The 13490-nt window shown below is 37.4% G+C and overlaps 1 protein-coding gene across 1 annotated transcript; it reads left to right on the top strand.

The window, feature by feature from the left end:
* Nucleotides 1–4428: 4428 nt before the first annotated feature.
* Nucleotides 4429–12784, top strand: LOC109194450 (G2/M phase-specific E3 ubiquitin-protein ligase-like). The gene is made up of 11 exons (XM_019351901.2): nucleotides 4429–4781; nucleotides 5400–5627; nucleotides 5873–6026; nucleotides 6219–6291; nucleotides 6538–6880; nucleotides 7350–7445; nucleotides 7976–8286; nucleotides 9400–9581; nucleotides 9980–10149; nucleotides 10767–10981; nucleotides 11491–12784. The coding sequence occupies exons 1-11, from the start codon at nucleotides 4474–4476 to the stop codon at nucleotides 11721–11723; spliced, it is 2313 nt and encodes a 770-aa protein (XP_019207446.2). The 5' UTR covers nucleotides 4429–4473; the 3' UTR covers nucleotides 11724–12784.
* Nucleotides 12785–13490: the final 706 nt, after the last annotated feature.

Below are 13490 nucleotides of genomic sequence, written 5' to 3'. Positions count from 1 at the left end.
TTAGCTAATTATAGGCCAATCTCCAACCTTCCTTTCATATCAAAAATCCTTGAAAGAGTAGTTGTCAAACAGCTAACAGATCATCTGCAGAGGAATGGCTTATTTGAAGAGTTTCAGTCAGGTTTCAGAGCTCATCACAGCACAGAAACTGCTTTAGTGAAGGTTACAAATGATCTTCTTATGGCCTCTGACAGTGGACTCATCTCTGTGCTTGTCCTGCTAGACCTCAGTGCAGCGTTCGATACTGTTGACCATAATATCCTATTAGAGCGATTAGAACATGCTGTAGGTGTTACAGGTACTGCGCTGCAGTGGTTTGTATCATATCTATCTAATAGACTCCAATTTGTTCATGTAAATGGAGAGTCCTCTTCACACACTAAGGTCAATTATGGTGTTCCACAGGGTTCAGTGCTAGGACCAATTCTGTTTACGTTATACATGCTTCCCCTAGGCAGCATCATTAGAAGACATAGCATAAATTTTCACTGCTATGCAGATGACACGCAGCTCTATCTATCCATGAAGCCAGGTAACACACACCAATTAGTTAAACTGCAGGAATGTCTTAAAGACATAAAGACCTGGATGGCCGCTAACTTTCTGCTTCTTAATTCAGATCAAACTGAGGTTATTGTACTCGGCCCTGAAAATCTTAGAAATATGGTATCTAAGCAGATTCTTACTCTGGATGGCATTACCTTGGCCTCCAGTAATGCTGTGAGGAACCTTGGAGTCATTTTTGACCAGGATATGTCCTTCAACGCACATATTAAGCAAATATGTAAGACTGCTTTCTTCCATTTGTGCAACATCTCTAAAATTAGAAATATCCTGTCTCAGAGTGATGCTGAAAAACTAGTTCATGCATTTATTACTTCCAGGCTGGACGACTGTAATTCATTATTATCAGGATGTCCTAAAAACTCGCTGAAAAGCCTTCAGCTGATCCAAAATGCTGCAGCAAGAGTCCTGACAGGGACTAGAAAGAGAGAGCATATTTCTCCTGTTTTGGCTTCCCTTCATTGGCTTCCTGTTAAATCCAGAATTGAATTCAAATCCTGCTCCTCACATACACGGTCTTAAATAATCAGGCCCCATCTTATCTTAATGACCTTGTAGTACCATATCACCCTATTAGAGCACTTCGCTCTCGCTCTGCAGGCCTACTTGTTGTCCCTAGAGTATTTAAAAGTAGAATGGGAGGCAGAGCCTTCAGTTTTCAGGCCCCTCTTCTGTGGAACCAGCTTCCAGTTTGGATTCGGGAGACAGACACTATCTCTACTTTCAAGATTAGGCTTAAAACTTTCCTTTTTGCTAAAGCATATAGTTAGGGCTGATTCAAGGACTTAGTCACAGAAAGGAGATTCAAATCTCCAAAATCCAACTGGCTGCATCAGGACATAGTCTGAAACTCTGTACAGTTTCCTGTTTGAAGCTGCTTCCTGTTGGCTTCAGCTGTTTGGAGTTTCCATTTTCTAAACTTCTACATTCTGAACCTTCTTCAGCTCTGAACAGATTATGAAACACTGAATGATTTCAAGCTCACACTTTTTCTAATAAACTTATATCTTTCATTCTTTACACAGACTGTGGGGCTGTGGTTTGTCAGAGATCAGCTGTGATTATCTGGCAGCAGCGCTGAAGTCCAACCCCTCCCATCTGAGAGAGCTGGACATGAGGGGAAACTACAGCCTACAGGCTACAGATGTGAACCAGCTGTCTGATCTTCAGCAGAGTCCAAACTACAGACTGGAGACTCTGAGGTCAGTAGAGTGATGGAGTGAGTGGGTGGTGCTGTCAGCAGTATTGTACTAAACACAGTCAGTATGAAACAAAGATCCAGTGTTTCCTGTAAAGCTGCAGCTTCTCGGTGAAGCTGTGAGAGGAGAATGGTGACAGGCTTCAGGATTGGACACAAACACTTCCTGTTTCTCACCTTTATGGTCACCATAGTAACGGCTGACACGCTCTGATCAAACACTGTCAACAGCCAATCAGCTGTCTGAACAAAGCAGCACACAGACCAATGACTGCATTCATTTCCAGGTTTAAAGCAGTGAAGAACACAGTCTGTAGGTGAGGAAGACTTTAGTGAGAGCAGATGTTTGGATGGAATTCCTCCAGTTAACAGCTGGAACCGTACATCTGGATTGTTGGGCTTGTTGTTGGGGTTCCTACAGAGCTCAGAGTGGACACACCAAGGTTCTTCTAAATGAATCAAAGTCCAAACTCAAACTAGGAGGGAAAAACATTTTCATCAACTTCAATAAAAATCCAAAGATTAGAGAAAGTGAACCAACAATGAGTCCTAGTACAGTCCCAGCACTGAAGTCCCTGCTGCTCTTTATACTGGATGTGCTGCATCACTGACTGACAGCTGATGAAGAGTCTCTGGAAACACTCGTTTATCTCCTCTGCTCTTCCTTCTTCTCTCTGCAGGTGGAGCTGATGGTAAACAGGATGGTGTGTGTGCTGAGAGAGGAGGAGCTGTGTCCTGATGATCCAGAGAGGTTGAAGCAGCAGCAGCTTGTGTGTAGAGAAGCTCTGACTGGGCCATGTTACTGGGAGGTGGAGAGGAGAGCCTCATCCAGCAGTGACTGACAGAGGAATGAAGTGCAGATGACATGGCATTAGTGGCGTTGGCATTGGATTTATACATCTTGATATACTTTCCATTTTTGTTCGATAAATTTTCCCCAATTCTCCCTGGGCTTCATAAAAATTGATAAATTTCTATGAAGCCCAGTTCAGTTTGGCATTCTTAGTTTTTCTCCACGTTCAACGACTGATACAGTTTTTGGTCTTTTGTGAGATGAATTCCTAAATATCTGATTTTAGCTTTAACAGGAATGTTACAGACATCATTTTCTAGTTTATCATTTATGGCAAACAGTTCAGTTGTTAAGATTTAATGTTAATCCAGATTTCTTGGAAAGTTTTAAAATTGTTTAATAGTTATTGGAATATGATTTTTTTTTTTTAACTTTTAGAAATAATGTTTCTAATGATAAATGACTTATGATAATGTCTGTACCCATTACATTTAGTTCCTTAACATCATCACATGTGTTAAGGTCAATAGGCAGAATCTCAGTGGCCAGTATAAATAAATGTGGAGAGATTCATGCCTCGATGCTTCAATGTGCTGAAAACAAAGAACAAAGCTGTAATTACACAGGTCTCCTCTGAAAAATCCTGAGCTCCACCCGAGTCTCAGTCCTCAGGACCTCGCACAGTCCCAGCAGTTTCTATCAGCAGGAACACATTGATCCTCCTTCAGCCTCTCTCGTTGATGTGAACTGTTGCTGATTTCATAGAGAAGCACAGTCAGAGCTGCTCCTACTCTGATTATTGTGGTTAGTACGACACTCACTGGCTGTGTGTTTGGATGGAAGTTAACACGCTGTTAGTCCATCAGCCTGCATGGTGTTTTTACACTGTAGAAAATGATGGGCCAACTCATCTCCTGTGCAACAGATTTATTTGTGCGCAAACTGCAAAAACAGAGAAACCAGCAGGTTGACATCAGCTACTCGGGACAGAAGGAGGAAGTCTGAACTACAGCCTGTCAGCATCAACGGGGAGTGCGCGGAAAGGGTCTCCAGTTTCAAGACCCAACTTTCTGAGAATCCTCCAAAGAATGCACCTGAAGAAGGAGCTGCTGACCATCTTCTACCGCTGCTCCACTGAAAGTGTTCTGACATACTGCATCGGTGCACCACTGCACACAGAAAGGCACTCCAGAGGGTCATCAATATGGCCCAAAAATAACTGAAAATCCTCTTCCCTACCTGAAGGACCTGTACAGCATTCGCTGTCTCAAGAGGGAACGCAGCATCCTGTGGGACTGTACACACCCAGGACATCGGGTGTGTAAGCTGCTGCCGTCTGGCAGGAGGTTCAGGCTGCTGAGGTCCCGGACAAATAGACTCAAAACCAGCTTTTACAACAGCCCTAATCAATGCAAATAGCTGACCTGACTGGCTACTTCCCTGGACGTTTTTTTTTTCTTTTTTTGGGGGGGGGGGACAACAGTAAAAACAATAACAATAATTAACAATACAATATATCTCTATCTCTCTATCTCATAGATATAGAGATATCTCTCTCTCTCATAGATATAGAGATATCTCTATCTCTCTATCTCATAGATATAGAGATATCTCTATCTCTCTCTCATAGATATAGAGATATCTCTCTCTCTCATAGATATAGAGATATCTCTATCTCTCTATCTCATAGATATAGAGATATCTCTATCTCTCTCTCTCATAGATATAGAGATATCTCTATCTCTCTCTCTCATAGATATAGAGATATCTCTCATAGATATATATGGAATGCCGTTTCGGAAAATATTATATATATATATTACAATCAAAGTCTGAATATATGGAATGAAACTTGACGTCAAGGAGGCGCTTGCGCCATCTAGTGTTTTCCTTGTTTGTACCTGCGAGGAATGGCACTATGAGCCAGTCCGCACGGAATCTTGTGGCCCAAATTCTAAGTAATGAGGAGCTAATAAACACCCTGGCAACTGCATGTTCTGGCCAACCTAATATTAGTACCAGTGTACCGCATCGTACTACTGATGAAGAAATTTATTCACTTTTTCATCGTGGAAGACCAAATGCAGTGAACCTCTCCGGTCAGATAGCCCCTGGTTATCCAGCTAACGTTATGGAGAACGTGCCTTCCACATCACAGGAGTCCCCTACAACGGGTCCCATCTACAATCTTAGACCTTTCACTCGAAAGGGCCCAAGGCAGAAGAGGTAAGAATAGAACTAAATGCACTGAAATTACTAGTGGAAGGTTAGTAATTGCCCGTAGGTTTCAATTGCTCGACGAAGCTAAGTAAACAAAAATATCACAAAAAAACAAAACAAAAAAACCGCGATAGACTGACAGCGTGGAGACTAAACTGTGCACAACAGTTAATTTGTTTAATTGTGGAAACATGCGATTTCTATAATATTTCACGTCCCGTAGGCTTAATCTGCAAACATCGTGTAAAAGCAAAGCACATAATTCAGTTGTTACAATACATAGTTTTTGGCAGTATCAATTTAATGAAACTTTTTTTTTAAAGCAACAAAAAGTACTTCGTGAATTTAAGAAAAATTTTTATGTGATTGTTAAGTTTCTCCACCCACCCATCCCACTATCTTACATCATCTACCCATCCATTCATCCATCCGTTCTCTTCCACTTATCCAATTCAGGATTCCAAGAGCCTATCCTAGCTACCATGGGGCTAGAGGGTGTTTATTAATGCAAATTAGACATGTGTACAGCATGGTGTATTTTTTTAATTAAATGTACTTCATTGATCAGAGAAGTGTGAGTATATTACATGCAGAAATGTTTACTTTACCTTTATCCTCCATTAGGTTTCCAGCACAGCTAAGCAGGTCACATTCTGTGGCTCAGTCTTTCACCAAAGAAGTAATTCTCTTGCCAGACCATCTAACTACACATGTGCCAAGGCGTAACAAAAAAGCTTGGCTTTTTGAAAATGGACATATAAAATCTGCACTGGAGTTTAGCTGTGACTGGGACTCAGACAAAGTAATGCAGGCAATAAGGACTGCCTTCCAGCCAGTTGTTGAAGGATGCAGGTAAGCTTTAGATCCTTTTTTATAAAAAGATTTTTTTGTTACTTAGATTATTATACTATTAAAGGTCAACTTTGGGTATTTCCAAAAAGGATCTGGGAGCACCAATCAGATGACTGGATTGATATCTTTTAGAGTTAACAAAAATTAAGCCTTTTAATGTATTGTATTGTATTGTAGTCTGTTAGCCTTAACAAAAATTTCATATACGTTTGTTTATGTATGTATATGTTTTCTTCCTCCCCTAGGCTACAGATTCTGCTGGCATGCCACACCAAACTAGTTGAGCCATCACTCACTTCCAAACAGACTTTGAATGGAGACCTTGTGAAAAAACTGTTTCATCAGAAGTCAATTTATGTCAGACCTGACAAGGTCATCTTATGTGAGGACAATGACTCAGTAAGTAATCCTGAGCATTTCAGCAAATGTATGTATGTTCATAAAATGAGAGTCAAAAAGGCAAAGATGGATTTTAAACTCCCTTAAACATTGTCACTTGTATTATGTTTTAATACATAAACATATTACTAATATTTATTATGCCATTTTGTTGTCAGTATAATGAAATGTATTATCTGTTTTAATTTACAGACATATTCTGATGGAGAGAGTAGCCATACAAGCAGGCAGGATTTCACAGAAACGTTGAATTCTGACAAATGTGGTAAATATTTCTATCTAAAAGTCGCTCCAAATAAACTGGAAATTAAGTTGGTTCAGTGTCTGTTACTTAGTCATCTTAGGCATTGTGTCTTTAGTTAAGTGTCAAGTCTTTGTTAAAATCATATTTAAATTTAGTTTAATATTTTGAGCAGGAAGAAATGTACCCCTAAATACATGAAAAGTAAAAGCTATATATGTGATTAGATGTTATTCAAAAGTTAAACTCCTGTTCTTTGTGTTCTCACAGTTGAAATTTCTAAAGAAGTTCCCTCAGCCATTCCCACTGTTAATACACAGTCCATGTCTGTTGATGATGAGGTCATCTGGTGCGTTGCTACCCAAGATGTTTGTACTGTTGAATCTTCCATCTCTGCTGACACCCTCACAATGTCCACCAATCCTTCTGTCATTGCTACTGATGAGGATGAGCCTTACTCCAGTGGAACATCTGCCTCTGTCAGTTACAACACACCTGGCTTATCAGTGGGTTCTTCTGCCAGTGTTACTGGTGACACACGTGTCTTCTCTAGTAACACCTCCAGTGTGTCCAATGGACCTACCCAGCCAAGTTTATCCAGCACATCCTACAGGTATGTGTTTTGTACATGTTTGTATCTTTTAATCTTTTGAGCTATATTGTGCAAAAGTCATGAGCCACCCCTGCTTTCTTTGTATTTTGCTGGAAAAATAGGAAAGAAGCGCAGTGATTTACTGAAGTCTACAAACAGACATGGAAGCGCAGTATATTAGAGTAGAACAAAACTTGTAGAATTTTAATGAGCTTAAAATTCAAAATGTGATATGAGCTACTTTAGTCTTCAACATAGCTTGAACTCTCTTATCCAAGCTTTCTTGATGGCGATGTCTTCTTTTTATTGAATTTCTTTAAGCATGGTTCAGGAATAGTTCGCCAGGCTTTTTGTTCTGTTCTCTGTCAAGATGATCCCACACAACTTTAATAATGCTGAGGCCAATCTATGTATTGTGATAACGTAATTATGTCAACATCATTTATATGTAATTTAACTAAATAATTTACAAAACATTCTGGCTTTGCAGTACATATCTTGGCCTGTTTGAGGAAGAATACCTGTCAGATGACCCCGACCTCCAAGAAGCCATTTCAAGGTCTTTAGACTCAAGTGCAAGTGAAAGGTCAGTACAATACAAACTTTTACTTGTCATGTTGAAAGGTCAACATATTAACCATTATTTTATGTTTGTTGCAGAAAAGGAGTCACCTACTGTCTAGTTTTGAATCAGTTTGAATAAGCAAACTACAAACTGCAACCTGCGATTTCTGTTTTCATTTGAAGATTACCAAGGCTATCAGATTAATTATATTTTACTTGATATATGTTTTGGTTTATTTTTACTTTTTTGAATGGAGGTTGGTTGTCAGTGTTGGATCTTGTTGTTTTGCTTGTTTTGCTTGTATTTATATAGTGTATTTATACTATTTATAAATAATAGTGTATTTATGACAAGATAAAAATTTAAACTTAACTTAAACTTAATCTTTTTTCCATTATCACAAACATTCTTGATTTGTATCTCTTTTTTGTTAAATATCAGTTACAGTCTTAAGGATGGTACATCATTATTCTGTTGGTGGGTTATTGCCATTGAGACTAGTATATTTCTTTACTGTTTTTTTTTTTTGTGTGTGTGTGTGTATGTTTCAGTGACGTCCAGAGCTTAGAGAGAATCTTGGAGCAGATTGTTACTAGAGTAAATAATGACAGCACTGTACGCTTCAACATCATAAGGCGAAATGTGTGGGATGGAGCATCCAGAGCCATGGGCAGATCCAATTTTTCACCAGAGAAAAAAATAGATGTGAAGTTTACTGATGACTATGGAATATCTGAAGGTGCTGTTGACAATGGAGGACCTACTCGGGAGTTCTTCCGACTTTGCCTCTGTGAAGTCAAGGACAAACTTGGCATCTTTGAAGGTCCACCCAATGCTAAAGTTCTTACGTGCAATTCTAAAGGTACTTATGATTTAATTAATTGTTGCCATTTGATTCATTTTACATCAATACATTATACATCAATTGGTTTGTGATTAGTATCTCATACAGTTAACTAAACACATTTTTTTGGCAATGATAGAATTTTTGTACCACCACAGAGGATTATAAAAATTAAACCTAGATTGACTGAGGGGCAGATTCTCTGCTTTAATTGAAAGGTTTGAAACAGTACTGCATATTTAGAAATTCTGGCCATTTTTATACATGCTCTCTCATTTCTCAAAAGTAATTATTCAAATGACTGATATGGTGTAATTCAACAATCAGGAGATGCACTTATGAATGGAAACACAGATGTTTTAAAACAAGGTGCAATAGTAAATAACTGGAAGGACTTTGCCAGAAAACATCTAAAAGAACTATGCTATACTACTATGAAGATATGGACAGATGACACCAAGATTAACCAAAATGATGGAAGGAGAAAAGTATAGTAAAGAAAAGAATAGCTCAAGTCACACATAGTGGAAGCAGTGTTATGACACGGGCATGAGTAGCTGCCATAGAACCAAGCCACTACTGTTGTCAATGATATCACTGGTGATTTGTGAGGTGTAAAGGGCAATCTGTTCAGATTCAGCCAAATGCAAATGCTAAATTGATTGGACAGTGTAAATTGATAATAACCCAAAGCATACCAAGCCAGCTCAGTTACCTGATCTGACTGTAAGGCTGTAAAGAATATTAAAGAATTTTAATCCTTGTATTAAAAATAATACATAAAATGGTGTTAGCTTTCAATCACTTGTCTAAAGCAACCATCTTTAAAGATGGTGGATAATGTATAAAATTAACTGTAATTCCTAATCAGCTGGTGCCATTTTTTTAATAAAATATCTCGAAGGAATTGCACTTCAGTATCATCTTAATTGTTTGGTTTTAAAATCCAACGTGGTGGTGCACAGCAAAATTAAGATGATTTTGTCATTATCCAAACTCTTATGGGTGCAACTGTATGGGCAATATTTTTTTCAGAAATAACATTTGGTAACTTGTACTATAAAAAATGCCACAGTAACAAAAATAATGATGCAAGCTTTTGAGATGATGTTTTATTTTATTTGTTAACAGCAATGAAAGATAATGGATACTACTATGCTGGCCAGATCATGCCAATGTCAATTGCCCATGGGGGACAGAGTCCATGTTTCTTGTCTGAACTCTTGTATGAGTGTCTTCAAAAGGGTCCAGACAATGTAAAAGTCAGCACTGAGCATATTACTGATGAGGAAACAAGGTCACAAGTGCAGTCGGTGAGCATATTTTCCTTTGGTTCTTTCAATTTCATTGTAGGTCTTTTTTTGCTTGTCCAACATTTTACTAACACTTTCCTAATTTTTCTTGCCTGAGTCCTGCACCTTTCTAGTAAAAGATCAAACATTTTAATGGCTACAAGAAGGAAGAACTAAAAATGTGTGTGGCAGGTTATGGTTCTGTTGGTTACTGCCCAAGAAACTCCAAGTTTCAGTTTTCAGAATTTAATGATTGGACTTGTTTTCCAGCTTAATAACTTATACCTCAGCCTCCTGATGGGTTATGGGGTTTCATAGGGTTAATGTACTAATTAAACACTGAAGCTACTAGTTGTGTATGTTCTACTAAATAGTACAGTCAAATAATTCATTTTTTAATTTCCTCATATTGTTTTTAGATCGTACAGGCCGAGAATGATCTACAGCTGCAAGATGCAGTTGCACAGGCAGCCAGCTTGATCAGTCTTGCTGGTCACAATGTTTGCATAACACTTCAAAACAAACAAGAAACTGCTTTGGATCTGGCTCACTGGTATGTCCTTCAACGGACCCGTGCACCTTTTGAAAGGTATGTCTAAACACATACTGTAATGGTAAAAAATTAAGCCTGTCAAACTAAAGTCATTGTGTTGTGAAACAATGGTATTACCCTACTTATCTTTATTTGGTGGTACAGGTCTGTAGCGCTCCATTCTAGTACAGTTCATAACAAAACAGATATCTTTCATTCATGAAATTAAAATTCACATAAAACGTTGTATCTGTGCCAATGTAGGCATGTGTTTAAATATGTAAATAAAAATAGAATACAATTGAGTAGCATTTGGGTTGACTGTAGACTGACAGAAAAGTTATGCCAATGGAAAAAGAGATCAGATGTATTTGAAAGCAATTTGTCACTTTTACTTCAATTCATGACAAGTCCCTGTGTATCATATTTCAGCTCAGTTGTTCCATGTATAGGCATTCTTTATCTGTATCTAAGACAGTCTGGCCCTGTAAGGGGAAAAATGTTCTTCACCCCTGATACAGCGGTCCACAGGAAAGTAAAATGTAATTAGTTCAGAAATGTCTCTTAATAAAACCTCAAAACCTCTTGTTATGATACAGATTCCAAATCCCATCAAATCCAAATATAATAATAGTAATATAAAATACAATTTGATTTTGTTTTATTTTGGCTAGGTTCAGAGATGGCTTGAGGTCTCTAGGTGTCCTAGATGCTCTACAGACATACCCTCTTCAGATGAAGTGCCTTTTCGTGAAAGCTGGAATGGCTCTGAGAGCAACTGATATGGAGAATCTATTCCAGATCATTCACTCTGAACGAGGAAGTAATGCATTTCAAGACGAGTGCCGGACCCTGGCTTTCTGGCAAGACTATCTTCAGGAGGCAGAATGTGAGTTTACTATTTGGCACAATGTTTGACCATGAATCAAAATTCTCACTTTTGTGCAGCAGCATCATGAAATTACAGACATAGACGCCATAACAAAAAAGGTAGATAGATAGTACTGATGCAAGTGCTGGATTTACAAAGAACATTGTATCCAAATGTGATTTCAGTTTGACTTCAGTGTATTAACAGGATAAATAAATAACAGGATAAATAGGAGGATAACTAAATAAATAAATTATTACCAATCCTGTATACTGAGTGCAAATAATAGGCTATTTCTGCATCCACGTACGTTTAATATGTTGTGGTCTCCACTAACTTCTTTTTTTGACATTGTGGTTTCACTGTATAGCCTAAATAAGCTTCATGTGTGTCTTTCAAATTACAGCTTAATTTAAAAAAATATACATGTTTCACTTTTGATTTAATCTTTTGGTAATTTAATGTATCTGTACATCAATAGTCTTAGTCAGAATCTCATTATCATTTTGTATTTTTCTATCTTATAGTTGAAAATGATGTCTCTTTGGAAGATATTCTTGTTTTCTGCACTGGATGTGACAGCATACCAGCCCTGGGTTTTTCTCCAAAGCCAAGCCTTGAGTTCGTCACTAACTGCAGATTTCCAGTGGCCAATACTTGTGAAAATATCCTTCGTATACCAGTTCATGCAGTGTACACTACTTTCAAATCAGACGTGGATTTTGCAATACGGAATTCACCAGGATTTGGAAGAGCATGATGTGTTTTCTTAAGGATTGTTGACATGATGAGGATTTGTTGTTTTTTTTCTATTTTGCATATGCATTTTTTATTTTCTTGTTTTTTGTTAATGTTGTTAACCCCACATCAGAGTACACCCTGGACAGCAGTAGGACTGTATAGCCTAAATAAGCTTCATGTGTGTCTTTCAAATTACAGCTTAAATACCAGTTCATGCAGTGTACACTACTTTCAAATCAGACATGGATTTGATAAGCCGAAGAGAATGGATGGAATAATTTTGTTTCAGTTTATACATGTGAGGCATTTTTTTGTTTTTTGATTGTAGTTAATTTGTTTTCCTGCTTATATGGCATGTTTTGTCTCTGATATGACCCATAGTAACATTAGATTATTTAGCACCCCTGCAGTGAGCAAAATAATATGCCACAATCTCATTGTTATATAGAATTAAGTTTTCTCAAATGCTTCCTCTGTTCAACTATTCCACATAATGTGAATTTTCAGATGAGATGAGTTAAGCTTTATTTCAGTGTCCCATTTGAACATTTATGCTTTACACAGAACTTTGTATTAATATCATTTACTTTTTAGCTTAACTCACAGGTTTAAAAAATGTTTTTGTTAGGTTTTGGTAAAGTTTTGAAAAGTATTACAGTAACCCTACATACTAAAAGGTGGAAAGACAGTATCTCCAACACTGGCAGCAAAGTTGTCTATAAATGTGACAGACATTGGTTTGATCAAACCTGGTTATGTTACAGGTTGAAATATGAACATTATATCACACTATATGACATTACAATCTTATCAAATTATTATATGTTATCAAAGTATTATAAACAATAATAATAATGATAATAATAATAATAATGATAATAAACATAACCTGGTTTGCAGGGAGTGTTTTAAGGATTTTGTTTGCATATTTTACTATACTACTTGATAACACAGGCTCATTGTAGATTGTTTGGGGTTTTTTTTTCCTCTTTCATTTGTGTTTTTTTAAGACCAGCCCTACTACTGCAGAATATTATTTCCTTCCTCTGGGTACTGGAAATACACAAATAAAGTGTTCTGTGTTCCTACTTTTTATGTAATTTGTGTCTTTAAAAAAAAAAAAAAAAGTTTAAAATGTATAACATATTTTATTTAATGAATGAATCATAATTCCTGTTTATTAACAGATAAATTAGTACATCATACAATCATATGTAACATTTTGTACTGTGACAAGTATGGTTTGTCATGAAAAGAAAGTGTAGTCTAAACACTTTATTTGTCTACTTTTATGATTTAAATGGCACAAGTGAATATGAAGATAAAACCAGTCTTTTTACCTTACCTTACTTTTACCTAAATAATAGTCTTGGACCTTTTTCAGTATCATGATATTTCACAATTTTTAGTGTCTGGCACTCAAATACATTTTTTAATTAACACAAACAAATTTACTAATAACTTAACTGAAGCATGCGGCATGCTGTCAAAAAAACTTCTATCCCATGATTTCCATCGTCACTCAAGGGGTCGATCTGCCTCAAGTCAGCCGTCAACTGCTGGTGATGGTAAGAACGATGTCTGAAGTGCACTTGACTGAGCGGTCTGTGATGCTGAGGAAGTTGCAACATTCCAACAGTCCACAGCTGCAGCGGGGAGTTATTTTCCATTGTCCTTAAGCTGTGATGGTTCCACTGATTTACAAATTCATCCACAGATCTGTTAATTCTTGGAAGATATACATGGTGAAGAGCCCTAATATGAAATGGGTCAGTGCTATCTAAAA

This window comes from Oreochromis niloticus, unplaced genomic scaffold (assembly GCF_001858045.2).
Source record: "Oreochromis niloticus isolate F11D_XX unplaced genomic scaffold, O_niloticus_UMD_NMBU tig00008834_pilon, whole genome shotgun sequence".
Lineage (NCBI taxonomy): Eukaryota > Metazoa > Chordata > Actinopteri > Cichliformes > Cichlidae > Oreochromis > Oreochromis niloticus.
This window is presented reverse-complemented; position numbering and strand designations above follow the sequence as displayed.

Excerpts from the sequence above, each read along its gene's own strand:
- LOC109194450 (XM_019351901.2), top strand. The coding sequence starts at position 4,474 with ATGAGCCAGTCCGCACGGAATCTTGTGGCCCAAATTCTAAGTAATGAG. Across the intron at positions 5,628-5,872 it reads CCAGTTGTTGAAGGATGCAG|GCTACAGATTCTGCTGGCAT; the intron begins GTAAGCTTTAGA and ends TTCCTCCCCTAG. Across the intron at positions 7,446-7,975 it reads GACTCAAGTGCAAGTGAAAG|TGACGTCCAGAGCTTAGAGA; the intron begins GTCAGTACAATA and ends TGTATGTTTCAG.